Raw genomic sequence first — 18,041 nt, 5'->3', positions numbered from 1 at the left:
CAGCTGAACGCTGCTTGCAGCGTTCGGGTGTCCGCCTGGCCGTGCGGAGGCGAGCGGATCCGTTCAGACTTACAATGTAAGTCAATGGGAACGGATCCGCTTGAAGATGTCACCATATGGCTCAATCTTCAAGCGGATCCGTCCCCCATTGACTTTACATTGAAAGTCTGAACGGATCCGCTCAGGCTGCTTTCACACTTAGAATTTTTTCTAAGTTATTAATGCAGACGGATCCGTACTGAACGGAGCCTCCGTCTGCATTAATATGATCGGATCCGTTCAGAACGGATCCGATCAAGCACAAGTGTGAAAGTAGCCTAAGTTAGATGTATCAACACTGATACAAAGAAAAAGTAAAGCTTTGCCTACAGCAGCCACTCAGGTCACTGCTTCATTTACCAAACGGCCTCTGAATAATAATTAGGAATCCGTTTTTCCTTTGCATACGTTTGATACATATTCCCCTATAGGTTAACTACAATTCCCCTTAAACCTTGAGTTGTTTCAAGTCAGTAAAATGTAGTCTATAGAAAGAGCGAGTTATAATAACAGATTTCGCTAAGAACTATGGGAGTCATTTATTAACCTGAAATACGCTTATATTAGGTGTAAAAGTGGATGTGGAAGGGTCGGCAGGCCGTCCCATTCATCATTTTCTATGCCTGTTTAAGATATAGAAAATGGTCTAAAATTAAGCCAGCAAGGAAGCTGTCTTAGGGTCCATTCACACGTCCGTATGTGTTTTGCATTTTGCGGACCGCACATCGCTGGCACTCTCATAGAAAATGCCTTTTCTTGTCCGCAACTGCAGACAAGAATAGGACATGTTCTATTTTTTTTTTATGGAACGGAAGTGCGGATCCGCAAATGCAGACAGCACATTTCGGCCCCATTGAAAATGAATAGGTCCGCACCTGTTCCGCAAAATTGCGGAAAGGATGCGGACCCATTTTGCAGACGCGAGAATGGACCCTTACATTTAGACTGGTGCTGGAGTTAATGCTACATAACTGCGCCTCTACATAACTTTTTCTATCCACAGCCAGCACAAGGGCTTATTCAATGGATAGGGGTTAAGCATTAGATCATGGACTGCTGGGACCCCCATGATGATGAGAAGGGATGGTCTCATGTCCCCCATTTGAAAGAAGCGAAGGTCAAGCATGCACGCTGGGACTGCTGGAGACAGCAGAGTACAGTGCTTGGCTATATCTGGAAGTCCCACAGATATGCATGAAGCATCACCCCCCCCCCCCCTGTGACCGGTTGGGGTCCCAGCAGTCGGACCCTCACATATCTGTTATACCATATTGAATGATAAGGGGATACCTTTAAATAATAGCACTATACTATGAACACTATCATATAGCCGGATACGAGAGACACTGAAGATAGCCTACAAATCCCACCATGTCCTCCGTCTAGAAGACCTTTGCACAGTCGATGGTAAATTCAGCAGTCAATTCAGGTGAAGAACAAAGATCTGACTTGTTTTGTCTGTAAACTTTATGCACACAGAACCGGCAGCAGAAATTTCCGCGTGACCTGGAATTTCCCAGGCCGTGTGAGAAGCAATTGGCTGAAGTCTATTGTACTTTTTTGCTCTTTCAACATTGTGGCAGACAGGACTTTCCAAGAGGGTGGGGACAAGGCAGGATTGTGTACTCATCAGGCGAGTGAAATCAGTGCAGGCAACTCATGGCGGAATTTTTCTGCCTTGTTCTTGAGTTTCATTTCTTATATGACCAACCATCTTCCTCATTTCCGTCATTCTTATATCCTAAATTACACTGGGGATGAATCACTCAGAAAGTAACCTTCCTGCGGGGTATTTCTGAGGCTGTCAGCTGCATGGCACATACTCAGGTACTGTTCCCAGTGCCACCCCGTGTAACCTGGCAATGCCAATGCTTGGCTCTGAACTGACGATAGCATAGCAAAAAACGTGTGTCAGTGGAAAGTTCATGGACGGATCCATATTTGGTCTTGTTACAGCCCCATGAACAGGAACTGCACGCACTCATTATCTCTTGTTTCTCACACCTATGCTTTGCATTTTTCATGTAAAACTTTATAGGAGTTACAGGGGGTTTTCTGGGAACAGAGCTGCAGTGCAAAGCATGAGGAAGGGAACGCACAATATCAAATCAGTGGGGGTCCTTCTCCCAGCACCCCTGCCGATCAGCTCATACAAATGATGTGGCCTCCTTACAGTTTATGAAGCACAGCGCCGTACATTGTGTAGTGGCTGTGCTAGGTATTGCAGACCAGGCCCTTTCATTTGAATGGGACTAAGCTGCACATAGGTCATGTGACCAAAGAATGTGACATCACTGACCTAGAAAGGGGCTGCAGCGCTCACTGCCTCTTCAAATAGCTGATCGGTGGGGTTGCTGGCAGTTGGTCCCCCACTGATCTGTTATTGGTAACCTATCCTGAGTGTTCTCCCTTCATGGAGGCTAACTTGACTTATCAGTTGTGCGGCAGTTACTCAATCCTTTTCTCACTGATGCTTTACTTGTGCTCGTACAGAACCAATCTGTAGAAGCAGAGCTGCAGTGCAAAGCACAAGGGAGGGACTGCACAATACCCTGAGCACTGAGCACCTATATAAACCATACAGATCAGAAGTACAGCCAAGGGGTCTGAGTAACCATCATATCACTAGCTACCTGAAAAGAAAGATTATATATATATATATATATATATATATAAAAATGGTGCATAATTCAAATAAAAGACAGCTGAAAGTCTTAGGCTTCGTTCACATCACCGTTCAGCCTTTCCGTTCTCCTGCTCAGTTTACGAGCAGGAGAACGGAAAGGACGAAGAAGGCACATAACTGAGCCAAATGGAGCCCTCAGGACCCCATAGACTATAATGGGGTCTGTTATGTTTCCGCTCAGAAGAGGATTTCGAAGCGGAGACAAAAGTCCTGCATGTCCAACTTTTGTCTCTGCTCCAAAATCATCTTTTGAGCGCAAACATAACGGACCCCATTATGGTCTACAACACTCCAGATGGCGACCAAAATGGTCGCCAAAGCGCCTTAAAATTTGCAGATGGCGACAAGACTTTTTAGCCTTGTTGCCATTTGCGACAAGGCTGCCGCGCTGTAGCTGAATATTGCAGCGGGGCATGGGAGCCAATAATCACTCACCCCGCTGCCCCAGCGCAGGCGTTTACTCAGCAGCATAGGGGAGAAGGAAGCAGTCCCTCCCTCCCTCCTGTGCTGCCACCAATGAAAAGACAAAGGGGAAGAGGAGGGGAGGGGCTGTGGCCACTGCGCCACCAATGACGTTAACTCACCCATTAATTCAAATACAGGATACAGGTGCTGGCTGCAGAATCATATAGCCGGCACCCGACCTCTATGACAGGGTGCCGCACCTCAGGGGTTAACTGCCACAGATCGCAGCTACCTGTCATAGAGGTCAGGTGCCGGCTATGTGATTCTGCAGCCAGCACCCGCCTCCTGTATTTGAATTAATGTTCTCATCATTGGTGGCACAGTGCGCCCCCCACCTTCCCCCATTATTAAAAACATTGGTGGTCCAGTGCGCCCCCCCCCCCAATCGCAGTATTAAAAACATTGGTGGCGCAGTGCACCCCCCCAAGTATTAAAGTCATTGGTGACAGTGGCCACAGGGTCCCCTCCCCTCCTCCTCAGTGGCAGTTCCCATCAGAGCCCCAGCAGTGTAAGGCTACTTTCACACTAGCGTTCTGCTGTCCGCTCGTGAGCTCCGTTTGAAGGAGCTCACGAGCGGAGCAGAACGCTTCCGTCCAGCCCTGATGCAGTCTGAATGGATGCGGATCCGCTCAGACTGCATCAGTCTGGCGGCGTTAAGCCTCCGCTCAGCAGGCGGACACCTGAACGCTGCTTGCAGCGTTCGGGTGTCCGCCTGGCCGTGCGGAGGCGTGCGGATCCGTCCAGACTTACAATGTAAGTCAATGGGAACGGATCCGCTTGAAGATGACACCATATGGCTCAATCTTCAAGCGGATCCGTCCCCCATTGACTTTACATTGAAAGTCTGAACGGATCCGCTCAGGCTACTTTCGCACTTCGAAATTTTTCTAAGTTATTAATGCAGACGGATCCGTACTGAACGGAGCCTCCGTCTGCATTAATATGATCGGATCCGTTCAGAACGGATCCGATCAAGCGCAAGTGTGAAAGTAGCCTAATCTCGGGGCTCCGATCCGTTACCATGGCAGACAGGACGCTACTCAAGCCCTGGCTGCCATGGTAAGCTCCCTGCTGCCGTGTGCACAAAGCACATGGCAGAAGGGAGAGTGTGAAGTCCTATTCACCCTAATAGAGCTCTATTAGGGTAAATAGAACAAGGGTTGTAACCCCTAAGGCTAATAGTAAAAAAAATTAAGTGTAAAAAAAATATTAAAAAAAACAAACACAAACACCGAAATATTAAGTATAAATTGCCCCCTTTCCCAATTTTACTATGTAAAATATATAAACATATTATATATGCAAAAATAAAAATAAAAATACCCGTGTCACCTTGTCTAAGGCACACCTGTGCAATATTCATGCTGTCTAATCAGCACCTTGATATGCCACATCTGTGAGGTAGGATGGATTATCTCGGCAAAGGAGAAGTGCTCACTAACACAGATTTAGGCCTCATGCACACGACAGTTGTTCTGGTCCGCATCCGATCCACTGTTTTTGCGGCTCGGATGCGGACCCATTCACTTCAATGGGGCCGCAAAAGATGCAGACAGCACTCTGTGTGCTGTCCACATCCGTTGTACCGTTCCGTGGCCACGCAAAAAAAATATAGCATGTCCTATTCTACAATGGGCCTCCCGTTCTGCTTCACAAATTGCGGAAGGCACACAGGCAGTTTCCGTGTTTTGCGGATCCGCAATTTGCGGACCTCAAAAAGTGGAACGGTCGTGTGCATGAGGCCTTAGGCTACATGCACATGAACGTTGTTTGTTTCAGTGTCCGTTCTTTTTGCGGACCCATTCATTTCAATGGGTTCTGCAAAAAATGAGGACAGCATACCGTGTCCTGTCCACATAAGTATGTCCGTTCCCCCGCAAAAAGAAATTGTGCATGTCCTATTTTTTTTCTAGTTTGCGGACAAGGATAGGCATTATTACAATGGATCCACAAAAAAAACGGATCCACAAAAACAAACAAAAAAAACACGGGTGCCATACGGAACGTCATCTTTTTTTTTTGCAGACCGCAAAACACATACGGTCGAGTGAATTCAGCCTCAATGCTGTCATTTTGGTCTTGGAATGCCATCTTTCAAACAATACAAAGCCCATATCTAGCTACTAGCAGTCAGGAGATATGAGCAGCTAAAACAGCCCCCTGCTGGGGCAGAACAGGTAGGCCCCTTTCACACGAGCAAGGTTTTCCGTGCGGGTGCAATGCATGACATGAACGCATAGCACCCACACTGAATCCTGAGCCATTCATTTCAATGGGTCTGTGCACATGAGCGTTGTTTTTCATGTATCACTTCTGCGTTGCGTAAAAAAAAAAAAAAAAAAACGCAGCATGTTCTATATTCTGTGCTTTTCACGCAGACCTGGCCCCATAGAAGTGATGGGACTGCATGAAAAACGCATTGCATCCGCAAGCAAGTGCAATGCGTTTTTCACTGATTGTTGCTAAGAGATGTTGTTTGTAGACCTTCAGTTTTTTATCACGTGCGTGAAAAACGCATCAAAACGCATTGCACCCGCGTGGACTGAACTGAACGCAATCGCAGACAAAACAGACTGAACTTGCTTGCAAAATGGTGCGAGTTGTTTACTGAACGCACCCTGAACGCATCCGAACCTAATCCGTCACGCTCGTGGTTAATGTACAGGGAAACGGGCTTGAGCTTAGTTGGACCTCTTTTTTCAAACCTATCTAGCAGAAAAACAAGCCTTGTTGTGACTGGTTGCTATGAGCAACAAGGCCAGATTTTCTACTAGAGAATTTGATAAATAGGCTTGGAAACATATTGTCAACATTCAGACAAGAGTAGAGACCTGATACTTCTCACAGCTGAAGAACTGCTACAATGGCTTCCAATGAAGGCAATTCATTTTCCTGCTACAATGGATCAGTATGGATAAAATGGTAAAATGTATCAGTCTGGAGTCTGGCCATTTAGCTCACAGAAGATTGTCTACATACATGACATAAATATGTTACCCTGAAACAGAAACAGAGATTCTGTCACCGGGTTTATGCCGCTCTATCAGTGACAGGCACCCTGATCCCAGCATTATGTCACAGCATGTCAATGCATCGCTTATCCGGGTCTCTGTCACTAAATCATGCTGCCCTCCGCATAAACCTGATGATTCAGGTTTGAGAGGGACCACTTATTAGGACACTGTAAAAATATTAACAGAAGATGTTCCCATCTCTTGATGCACTTACAGGACTATTACAGAATTTCCCCAATGGGGAAAAATTGTCCCAAAAATGTGTAAGACAACAACAACAACAACAAAAAGCCTAAAAGACACCGCAAGTCAGCAAGTCCAAGCTGATACGATAACACTCTGAAGTACCACTGTAGGCACTGCCCACTATTCCAAAAATCACAGTACAGCATGTTCAAGACATATTTAAGAAAGTAGTCACAAAATAAGATCATAGAGATAAAAAGAGTACACAGAGAGAAATCAGCCATACGGTACCTACTTAGCAGATCAGTAGAAAGTGGTTCTTACCATTTGTCCGTAGGGGGGCGAGTTTTTTTACTTCTTTACATGCATTTAGCTTCTTGTGGCTTTCCAGGGCAACTTGCAGGGATCTATCAAAAAGAGTCTTTTGCAGAATCTCCCGGAATCTTGTACAAAACTGACAGACCATAAAGAGTTCAATAGTGTATCGGTGCATGGATCGCAAGTGGTGGATGATTCCGTTGCTGGGCTTCACTATGTCCTGCAGGGTTCTCTCTCGGATTTTCACCGCCTTCAGCATGTTGCTCATGTATAAGTCCTGGGGAAGGACCTGCTGCGTTGCCATCTTTCTGTTGAATGAGCAAGAATAGAAATGGGTTGTCATTCTGTGGAGATCACAAACCTAGGGTCTGTAAAAATGTTTTTCCTTAAAGCATAGCTAAAAAAAATAAAAATAAACTCCACAGTTACAAAAGAGCTATAATAACTTTCCGAGACTTCACAAATAAAAAAGAGAGTTAGTCATTCAGGTCTGATGTCATTCAGATAAGACAGACCTCTATAGGGAAGGGTTACACATAAGTCCATGAATAGTCTTCCACTTCATTGATTTACAGCCATAATTATACTGTACAAGTTCCCCTTACCACCCAGAGTGATGGCGGACATACCAGATGCACGGTCATGTGTACTGTATGTACAGTGACTTACTGTATATGAAGCCGGGATAATATACCATAACTATACTGGGATTTTCCACCCTCACTGAGCACGTTTTAACATGCCTTAGGCACCAATGGTTTGGTCCATCCCCGGGGAATTAGCCATTTACTCCCTCAAAATATCAAAAAAGGGAAGGGTGGGGGATTTTGGAAACACAAAATAGGTGGAAAAACCCTTTGCAGAAGAATACCGTAAAAGGAAAAACATAGGCTGATGGCTGTTTGTAGAAAGCTGTATGTCCAGAGGCAGGAAAGTCCATACCACAGGCCTGGAAAATCCCAGGAGTCAGGTAGCCAATACACCTACACATGTGCTGCAGGCATATAACACTTTGGGGGAGATTTATCAAAACTGATGTAAAGGAGAACTGGCTTAGTTGTCCTTAGCAACCAATCAAACTACACCTTTCATTTTCAAAAGAAGCTCTGAAAAATGAAAGGTGGAATCTGACTGGTTGCTATAGGCCAGTTCTACTTTGCACCAGTTTTGATAAATCTCTCCCTTTTAGTTTATCATTATTCCAACACTTTGACTACTAGTTGTCCAACTGGCTCCAAAAGCCTGGAGTAATTGGTGCACCCCTGACCCCGGTACAGTGAGGACATACAACTACAATGCTGTTACACCCAAGGTAGAAAAGCTAGCCAGTCTACCTTCACCTATGTCCAATTTTTCAGCTTAAGTTCACATATCCCAGAAATGGCTCACCCCTTACTTGGAGAACTTCAAAACCTCATCTGTGGTACTGTATGCTGAACTGTTATGATCCTCACGCTCCAGTGAAGACAACATGGGCATGTGACTGCTGCTACCAATCATTGGCTGCAGAGGTGACCTCAGCGTTGTTGATCCATCATCACTACAGTCAGTGATTGGCTGCTGTAGTCACATGTCTGTGTCGACGCGTCATCGCTGGAGCAAGAATTATAGAGAGTGAAGTAATGGAATGGGATCAGCGGGGAATCGGTAAGGTGTTAATTTTTTTTTTTTTACATTTTATAACTTTCTAAGTGTTTTTTAATAGGTGGCTACAAAACCTCTTAAAAAAAAAAACTATGTATGAATTAAATTTGTACAAATATTTTACAGTAGTACCTAAATTGGCTTGGCTTGTACATGTGAACGAATCTTTTCGTACTCCGCTCTGTGAAAAGTCTAACTAGCACCTTGTCTGTATAACTTTGTGACTCGAAGCTGGTTACAGTTTCAGGACTTCCCACATTTGTACTTTTCCTTTTACAATACATGTTGCTATTTATGATGGTTTACAGCAAGAAGTGGAACTTGTCACCCAGGTTCCCTATACTGTATAGTTTGAGTCAATAAGAACCTGTTTGTGTGGACGGAAGACATTTTGCCCTCTTTTATTAAAGGGGGGATCTGTGGGTGCCCCATAATATGCCTTACCCCATCCCGTGTGCGGATGAAAACATCCGGTGTCGCGGGGGAGCAGCCAATGGCAGGCGGGGATGGGGACAAGCCTCCCTAGCATCACCCACGATGATAGGGAGGTTCGTCCCTGCCTGTCATTGGCTGCTCCTCCCTGACACCGGATGTTTTCATCTGCGCACGAGGAGAAGCAGCAGCGGCGGTATGGGGACCAGGAGCGGAGCGGGGTAAGTATATTCCGTGTGAGGGGCCCGGCATATTGGGGGGAACTTTATAGTATTGGATAACCCATTTAACTGTCCTATAGGAATACTGCCATAGTTTCCCAATCACAGAGCAGTTTAAAGGGTTTCTGTCACCAGATTTAACCCTATTAAGCTTGCTGACATTAGCGATTTCTACAGGGGCATAGATACAAGTAGGAATAGGCTAGTTATGTTTAGCTGACATTAGCACATCGCTAATGTCAGCTAGCCTAATAGGGTTAAATCTGGTGACAGATACCCTTTAAGACATAAAATCTGGCCTATGGATCCTGTGGCCAATTTTTCTATTTACACTTTTGATAAATACAACTTAGGACGAGTTTACACCCGCAATTTAGATTTTCGTTGTTCGGAGCGGGGGAGCAGTATACTTACCGTCCGTGCGGCTCCCGGGGGGCTCCAGAGTGACGTCAGGGCGCCCCACGTGCATGGATGACGTGATCGCATGGCACGTCATCCATGCGCATGGGGCGCTCTTACGTCACTCTGGAGCTCCCCGGGAGCCGCACGGACTGTAAGTATACTGCTCCCCCGCTCCCCACTACTACTATGGCACCCAGGACTTTAATAGCGTCCTGGCTGCCATAGTAACACTGAACGCATTTTGAAGACTGATCCGTCTTCAAATGCTTTCAGTTCACTTGCGTTTTTCCGGATCCGGCGTGTAATTCCGGCAAATGGAGTACACGACAAGTGTGAAAGAGCACTAAGGCAGTCTTAACCTGAGCCAGACTTATCACAGTGGCTGATGCTGGATGCTAAATCTGTCACATTTTTAGACTGTCTGTTTTGAGTTTATAACACCTTTACGTTGGCTGAATTTTTCTCTAAAAATGCAGGAAAACGTTGGTGCATTTTTAGGCACATGGAGGCACATTTAAACCACTCCCCTTTCAGTTAAGCCACACCCACTGTTGGACGAGGCGTAAAAAGGTTAGAAAAGTATCTAAAACACTTGATAAATGCAGTAAAAAGTATAGTAAACCTGTTTCTCCAAATACTAGCACATTTTCAATTGCAAATCTACCTATGTCTATAATATAAATATACACACACACACACACACACTTTCAACTTCCTTCCAGTACTGTGGAACGGAAAAAAATAAAAAAACTAGGCCAAAATGACTCAGTAAAGTTTACTGCAGTAGATTACAGGACCAACTGTGTGGATAAGATCTGAACAAATCTCATCCACATGCTGCAGAATTTTTTTTTTTAATCTTCAATTTATGAAATTGTGCAGCAGATTTTCGTGCGGAATTCATCCCTTCCACAGCAGTGGGGTAAAATCCTGCATTTAGCAGGTGGAGATTTTACAGCAGATTAGTGGAGTACGCCAGTTTTACAAGCATACCTTTGGACAGAGGTCCAATTACAGAGAAAGTGAATTGGGATGCAATAAGCTAAATGAGTGTCCAGAGTCTGACAAGTGATTAGGCTCCTGTCAATACACCCTGCACCGCTCCACCCACTTGGTCTTGACTGATAGTGCCAGCGCTGGATGTAGCGCACGTGCAGCACAGTCACTGCGCATGTACAGTACTGGGGTTACACCATGCATGCATGAATCTTCAGTGCTAATATTAGACATTGAAATAAGATAATAATGCACTTAATAAAGTAGATGCAAGCATTATATATGGACAAAGTCCTCACTCTGATATGATAAAAATCTGAGACACTTAGCCAATATATTTTGATCAAAACACATCTGTGCCCACCTACCAAGCGCCAAGGTGGTCACAGGTCAGGCGGGTCCTATGCTAAACCTACCTAAGCCATTGGGCTTCTATGTTCAGGAGCACAGACCCTGTACATATGGTGTGCTGCTCCTTGTCACCTCCATGTGCATCAAGCAACCGATGGTAGGAGGAGCAAGCACACCCATATGTACCACCCAATCAAGCCGCTCTATTGAATAGGAAGGGCAAAAGTGCAGAGGAATGCTACTCCCAAGATAATAGGTGCGCATTCACACTTGAAGGTGCCACTCCCTTGAGGAGCCTTTAAAACTATTTTATTAAAAACTATTGTAAAGGTCATAATGAATTTTTATTATATATACCGTATTTTTCGCCCCATAAGACGCACTTTTCCCCCCAAAAAAATCGGGGGGAAATGCCCCTGCGTCTTATGAGGCGAATGCTGACAATTTAACATCGCTGGATGCGATGTAGCGTGAGCTGGGGCCGGGGGAGGGACTGGAGGAGGAGCTGGGGGCCGGGAATAGCGGCGGGGCGGTGCAATCAATGTACTATAGCCCCGCCGCTCTGGTATACTAATATTAAATGTCTTATTCAATTAAATTGTATTATATATGCCCCCTCACTCCTATATTGCTAATCGTACCTTAAATCCTATTCCTAGGTGCTGTAATGCAGGCTGGGCGGGCGGCAGCGTAACTCCTTGATGTCACGTGCCTGCGCCGCCTACTTTATGAATGAAGCAGGCGGCGCAGGCAAGTGACGTCAGCGAGTGACGCGCCGGCCGCCCGGCCTGCATTGCAGCACCTAGGAATAGGATTTAAGGTTCGATTAGCAATATAGGAGTGAGGGGGCATATATAATACAATTTAATTGAATAAGACATTTAATATTAGTATACTGGGGGCGGCGGCGGCGGGGGGGGGGGGGGCGAGTGGTTGATCAAGCTGATCCGTGGATGGCACAGTTAAGGGGGGGTCTGTGGATGCCACTGTTATGGGCTGGGGGGCTGTGGATGGCACTGTTATGGGCTGGGGGGCTGTGGATGGCACTGTTATGGGCTGGGGGTCTGTGGATGGCACATATATAACAGTGCCACCCACAGATCCCCCCTGTAACAGTGCCACCCACAGATCCCCCCTGTAACAGTGCCATCCACAGATCCCCCCTGTAACAGTGCCATCCACAGATCCCCCCTGTAACAGTGCCATCCACAGATCCCCCCCCCCCCTGTAACAGTGCCATCCACAGATCCCCCCCCCTGTAACAGTGTGTCAGTCATCCACAGATCCCCCCCATAATAGTGTCCGTCATCCACAGATCCCCCCATAACAGTGTCCGTCATCCACAGATCCCCCCCATAACAGTGTCCGTCATCCACAGATCCCCCCATAACAGTGTCCGTCATCAACAGATCCCCCCATAACAGTGTCAGTCATCCACAGATCCCCCCCATAACAGTGTCCGTCATCCACAGATCCCCCCCATAACAGTGTCCGTCATCCACAGATCCCCCCATAACAGTGTCTGTCATCCACAGATCCCCCCATAACAGTGTCTGTCATCCACAGATCCCCCCATAACAGTGTCTGTCATCCACAGATCCCCCAATAACAGTGTCCTTCACAGATCCCCAGTAATAGTGCCACCCACAGACCACCATTAGTTCCAAACCCACCAAAAGCACACCTTTTGGTTAAAAATATTATTTTTCTTATTTTCCTCCCCAAAAACCTAGGTGCGTCTTATGGGCCTTTATTTATGTTTCTGTTTTACCTACCAAATATAAATGGGAAGTTTAGATGCTTAGCGAGATTTACGGTACATGGCCAACATGTCAGCAGTGTACTGGTATACCGATCCCTCTGCGGGGCCACAGTGAAGCGATGTACTGGCACACACATCTCTGCTACTACCTGTACCAGCAATGTGCTGTGCAGAGTTCCTGCCTCCGCTCTGCCAAAACCTTCCATAGCACAGCAAGCGGCAACCTTTATGGTATGTGGCACAATGTAGCACAAATGTAGTGGAATTGCAATTTCTGTGATAGATCTATGACTGGCAATCCAACTGTTGTGAAACTACAACCCCCAGCATGCACATTTGCTTGGCAGTTCTCAGAATTCTGACAGAACTGAATGGAGCATTCTGGGAGTTGTAGTTTAACAATAGCTGGAGTGCTGGACGATGCTGATCTCTGATCTAGATACCGTACTCATCATATAGCAATAACTATGGCACAATCCTATTACTCATGCCTGTCACTACACTGACCGCATAGCCTGCAAACCGGTGATTCACAGCTTGCCCCAAAATATCAAGTATGTAAAATTATCCACTATTTATAGGAAGAAGTAAAACACATCTCAGCCTAAGGGTCCATTCACACGTCCGCAAAATGGGTCCGCATCCGTTCCGCAATTTTGTGGAACAGGTGCGGACCCATTCATTTTTAATGGGGATGGAATGTGCTGTCCGCATCCGCATTTGCGGATCCGCACTTCCGTTCTGCAATTGTGGACAAGAAAATGCATTTTCTATGAGAGTGCCGGCGATGTGCGGTCCACAAAGTGTGGAACGCACATTGCCGGTGTCCGTGTTTTGCGGATCCGCAAAACACATACGGACATGTGAATGGACCCCAACAGAAAATATGCCAGCCTTGTAACACTCACCTGATATACCCAACATAAAGTCTATATACCACACAGGCCATACAGTCAGAACCAGACCCAATAGTGGCTACCAGTATAGGAATGTGCTTTAATAAACAGGGCTGATAATTAAAATAAATAGCAAGAATGCTGCGTCCACAACTGCCTTGGAGGCTCCTCTAGAAGATGTGATCGTGGATTGCATCATAAATGTCATGTTGGGCTATTTTGGTCAGCACAATAGAAACCAAAGGACCCCATCAATGGGGTCCATTTGGTGCCACTAGTGAAAGATCCGACTCTGACTTGTCTTCTGTTTTTCCTACAGTATGATGGAACAGAAGAATGGGATGCCGACTGCAGATGTGAACGAGGCCTAATGTGTGCATGTATGTATGCATATCTGGCAATATATGAAAAGCTAATCGTAAACTAAAGATACAAATAAAAAGTAGAACTAAAATACTACATAAAAACTAATACCACATAACTCAGATTCTAGTCCATTCTTCCAAAGACAATGGAAAACCTAATGCACCACTTTATTTAGGGAGTGACCCTCCAGTTCAAGTACAAAAACACTTCTATGGCGCCCCCTTGTCATCTTTTCAGATGCAGATACACTAATTTTTGGCCTCCTGGGGGCCGCAAGGCTTCTCAGACTACCTGATGTATATTGTGCATTTGGTAGTCCAAGACACTTCCTGCTGGCCAATCCAAGAGCAGGGCTGGGCAAGGAGGAAGTTGGACTACATTGTGCTCCAGGTAGTCTAAGAAACGATGCGGCCAACTCGGATGACAGAAACGGAGCCTAGGAATCAGCTGGACAGATGAAGAGTAGGGCACCAGGTAAGTGTTCTGTTTGTTCACCAGTTATAGATTTTTTTCTTGAACTGGAGGGTTCCTTTAAATTAAAAGCCTTCAAAGGGGTTGTATCACCATGATAGCCCCGTTCCATATGCCGTATAAAAGGCACCTGGTTGTCATGAAGAGGGGTCCTACATTCAGGCACCGCTCCATGAGCCAGAGCCTGTAATATAGGAGCTCTCGCTGGCGGAATAGATGTAGCCATGCAATACTACAGTACAGTTCCTCCATACTGCTGCTTCAGACCTATTTCTTGCAGCACGTCATTTGTGGAATCTGCACTGAATATTAGCATTACAGCAGCTTGTAAGTGAATGGGATCATGACAAACCTCACTCGCTCAAAGTGTTAAAAAAAATCTGATTCTGGATGGTCACTGTGGATTTTATTCAGTGCAATGCATGTAACCTGCGGCAGTCACACAGACGGACTAACAAAATCCACACATCTGGATATCACTGCAGATCTGTGGACCGGTCCAACCGTGTAATATTCACTCCGTGGGTAAACCAGCCCTCAGTCTCTTACTACTTAGGGCTCTTTCACATCTGCGTTATTTTCTTCCGGCATAGAGTTCCGTCGTCGGGGCTCTATGCCGGAAGAATACTGATCAGGATTATCCTAATGCATTCTGAATGGACAGTCCGTCCTTCAGGATGCATCAGGATGTCTTCCATTCCGGAACGGAAAGTTTTTTGGCCGCAGCAAATAGCGCAGCATGCTGCGCTTTTTGCTCCGGCCAAAAATCCGGAACACTTGCCGCAAGGCCGGATCCGGAATGAATGCCCATTGAAAGGCATTGATCCAGATCCGGCCTTAAGCTAAATGTCGTTTCGGCGCATTGCCGGATGCGACGTTTAGCTTTTTCTCAATGGTTACCATGGCTGCCGGGACGCTAAAGTCCTGGCAGCCATGGTAAAGTGTAGTGGGGAGTGGGGGAGCAGCATACTTACCATCCGTGCGGCTCCCGGGGCGCTCCAGAGTGACGTCAGGGCGCCCCAAGCGCATGGATGACGTGATCGCATGGATCACATGATCCATGCGCATGGGGCGCTCTGACGTCATTCTGGAGCTCCCCGGGAGCCGCACGGACTGTAAGTATACCGCTCCCCCGCTCCCCGCTACTACTATGGCAACCAGGACTTTAATAGCGTCCTGGGTGCCATAGTAACACTGAAAGCATTTTGAAGACGGATCCGTCTCCAAATGCTTTCAGTACACTTGCGTTTTTCCGGATCCGGCGTGTAATTCCGGCAAGTGGAGTACACGCCGGATCCGGACAACGCAAGTGTGAAAGAGGCCTTAAGTCCACTTATAACAACCAAAAGGCCAGGTTCACACACAAACAGCAAAGCCTGCGTATAATAAATTAACCAAAGCATCTTGTGATACCAAGACTGACACTTGGCACCTGAGAAATACAAGAGCGCTGCTGGTTCGAATGCTAGGATCCCCACAAATACAACAGGAGAGGTGGTCAGGCATGGGCACAGCCATTCAATCTCTATGGCAGAGTGCAATAATAAAGAGGTATTCCGAAACTAATGGCACTCGGTTTGGCGGTTTTCCTAACCCCTATATATTATAATTTCATGTGCTGCGTACATACACACACGGCTGCTTCATCTCAACCTGACAACCAGAATCTAAGGGTATGGCTACACCAGTCGTGGCCTAGATTGCAGGGGTATTGCAGTGTAGAGGAGATTCCAAAGAAATTAATGGGGTCGCAGGAGTCGTATTTGTGCTGTGACCCACAAAAAAAATACAACCCTGCTAGATTTTTTCAGATTCAGGTCACAGTAGCGGCACACGTGCAACCCGACTAATTTCTATGAATCACCGCTACACTGCGATCCCCCTGCGGTCAAGCAGCGCGACCAGTGTGGCCGTGTAGCCATGCCCAAAGGTACAATGGGGACCAGGACCTCCACCTATTAGACATTTTATGGGATATACGAGGCATATGAGTCTAATCGGCAGAACACCTAGACATGATTTTTTGTATTTGTGAAAATCTCACGCACTTCATTGCTGCTGATCAACCAGGTAAATCCGCAGCGCTTACGCAGCGTAAAGCTACAAGTCATGGATCATCAGTATACAATGAAGTCTGCTATCTCCATCAGTCCCACTGACTAGAGCAAGGGGTCAGCAACCTCTGAAACTACTACACCCAGAATCCTCCTTTTATGGGAGTGACAAGAACAGTGAAGTGTGCATGCTGGGAGTTGTAGTTTGACAGCAGCTGGTGTGCCAGAGGTTGCTGGTCCCTGGACTAGAGTTAATTGGCGCACATTGGACCACCACTGCAACCAAACGCCTCAGAATGGGGGCCCACAACCCTGTTCTAGTAATCAGTGGACATCACCTTAAAATGTGGATAGGCAATAAATGTTTGTCATCATAAAAGTGAAAAACTAGAGGAGAAAAAAAACAGTTTTTAACTTAAATTATAGCTTATTAGAGATGTAATGTCCGCTACTAGCATGTAAACAGATTCCATATACAAGTCATCCCCACAGACTTGTATCCTGGCCGCGCATGCGCACAAGCTGCCGGACGAGAACCCGGTAGAAGAATACTATTCACCATCTACTTCTCGCGCTCAGTACAGCTTCAGACTTTAGTAATTCAGCACAGGATGCTCGTCCAATCTTACCTCCACTGTAAACTGGTTGTAGGGCTGACAGGACACCGGCAGTGCTCACATTACTTCCCGCGGATACAGACAGTGCGGTCCTGCTCTCCGCTCCTTGTGGGGATAATACTGCAGCCTGTCCCCTCACATCAGAAGAATTTGCACTCGCAGAACTGTTGCACTTCGGGTTTACTCGCTCCTCCCATTGGGGATTTCCAAGGCCTGGGGACTTTCCAGAACACGCCACTTATGTAATGGAGGCGAATGGCCAGCAGAGGGCGCAGCAGCAGGCAGAGCCTTGCTGGTACATACTGTATGGGGGGAAGCTGTGCTCTGCTGCCGTCTTCATGTGTCTGGATCTCCATTCACTAGAGATGGCTTTGTAATAAATTTATTACTATTAGCTGGCACTAGAGGTGCTTTACGAACATGGTGACTGACATTCGTTAGCCTTGTTGAAATGCGACAATCACACCAGAGTAGTGTTGAGCGAACTTGAGTTTTAAGTTCGGCGTCTAACGTTCGGGTTATGGAAGAATCCTGTTATGGATTACGCTACCACGGACCATAACGGAATTTAGACTCCATAACGGGATTCTTCGATAACCCGAAGCCGAACTTTAGACGCCGAACTTAAAGCACAAGTTCGCTCAACACTACACCAGAGTCCCAAAAAAATAATAAAACAGTCAGTTTTTAACAGCTTTTTATTAATTTATACCTGGATAACTGATGTTAAATGGACTTTAAAATTGTTCCCCTTTAATTGTATGGGGGCAGTCGGTCAATGAAAACGGACAGAATAGAACATGTTGTTTTTTGACGTTCGTGAATAACCCCATAGACTGCCATTGTTCTTATAACGAATGTGTGACGGCCATTAAAAAAAAACATCCCTCAGACGTCAGTGTGAATATATAGCCTTATAGGTGTTATCATGGATTTTCAGTGTGATGTCACATGAAGAAAAAACCCTGCCCTTATGGTCTGTCAGGGCCTGTTCACATCGCGTTTTGAGCCTTCTGTCAGAAGTGTATGTCTGAACTAAAACCATATAGGGACAGAAGGCTGAAACGTATCCCACTATACACACAGTCTCTCTATAGCACTCTCCATTTTGCCGGACATGC

At 46.1% G+C, this 18,041-nt stretch overlaps 1 protein-coding gene across 1 annotated transcript in view; it reads right to left on the bottom strand.

Moving 5' to 3' along the window:
• Window positions 1–17,085, bottom strand: part of TNFAIP3 (TNF alpha induced protein 3) — a 31,714-nt gene extending 14,629 nt beyond the window's left edge. Inside the window, exons 1-2 of the mRNA XM_044289453.1 lie at window positions 16,933–17,085; window positions 6,715–7,016 (exon numbers count right to left, since the gene is read on the bottom strand). Coding sequence (XP_044145388.1) covers window positions 6,715–7,012 — 298 coding nt within the window. The 5' untranslated portion in view covers window positions 7,013–7,016; window positions 16,933–17,085. The remainder of the gene's footprint in view (window positions 1–6,714; window positions 7,017–16,932) is intronic.
• Window positions 17,086–18,041: the final 956 nt, after the last annotated feature.

Source organism: Bufo gargarizans, chromosome 4, assembly GCF_014858855.1.
Source record: "Bufo gargarizans isolate SCDJY-AF-19 chromosome 4, ASM1485885v1, whole genome shotgun sequence".
Lineage (NCBI taxonomy): Eukaryota > Metazoa > Chordata > Amphibia > Anura > Bufonidae > Bufo > Bufo gargarizans.
Note: the sequence above shows the minus strand (reverse complement) of the source record. Positions and strands in the feature narration are given on the sequence as shown.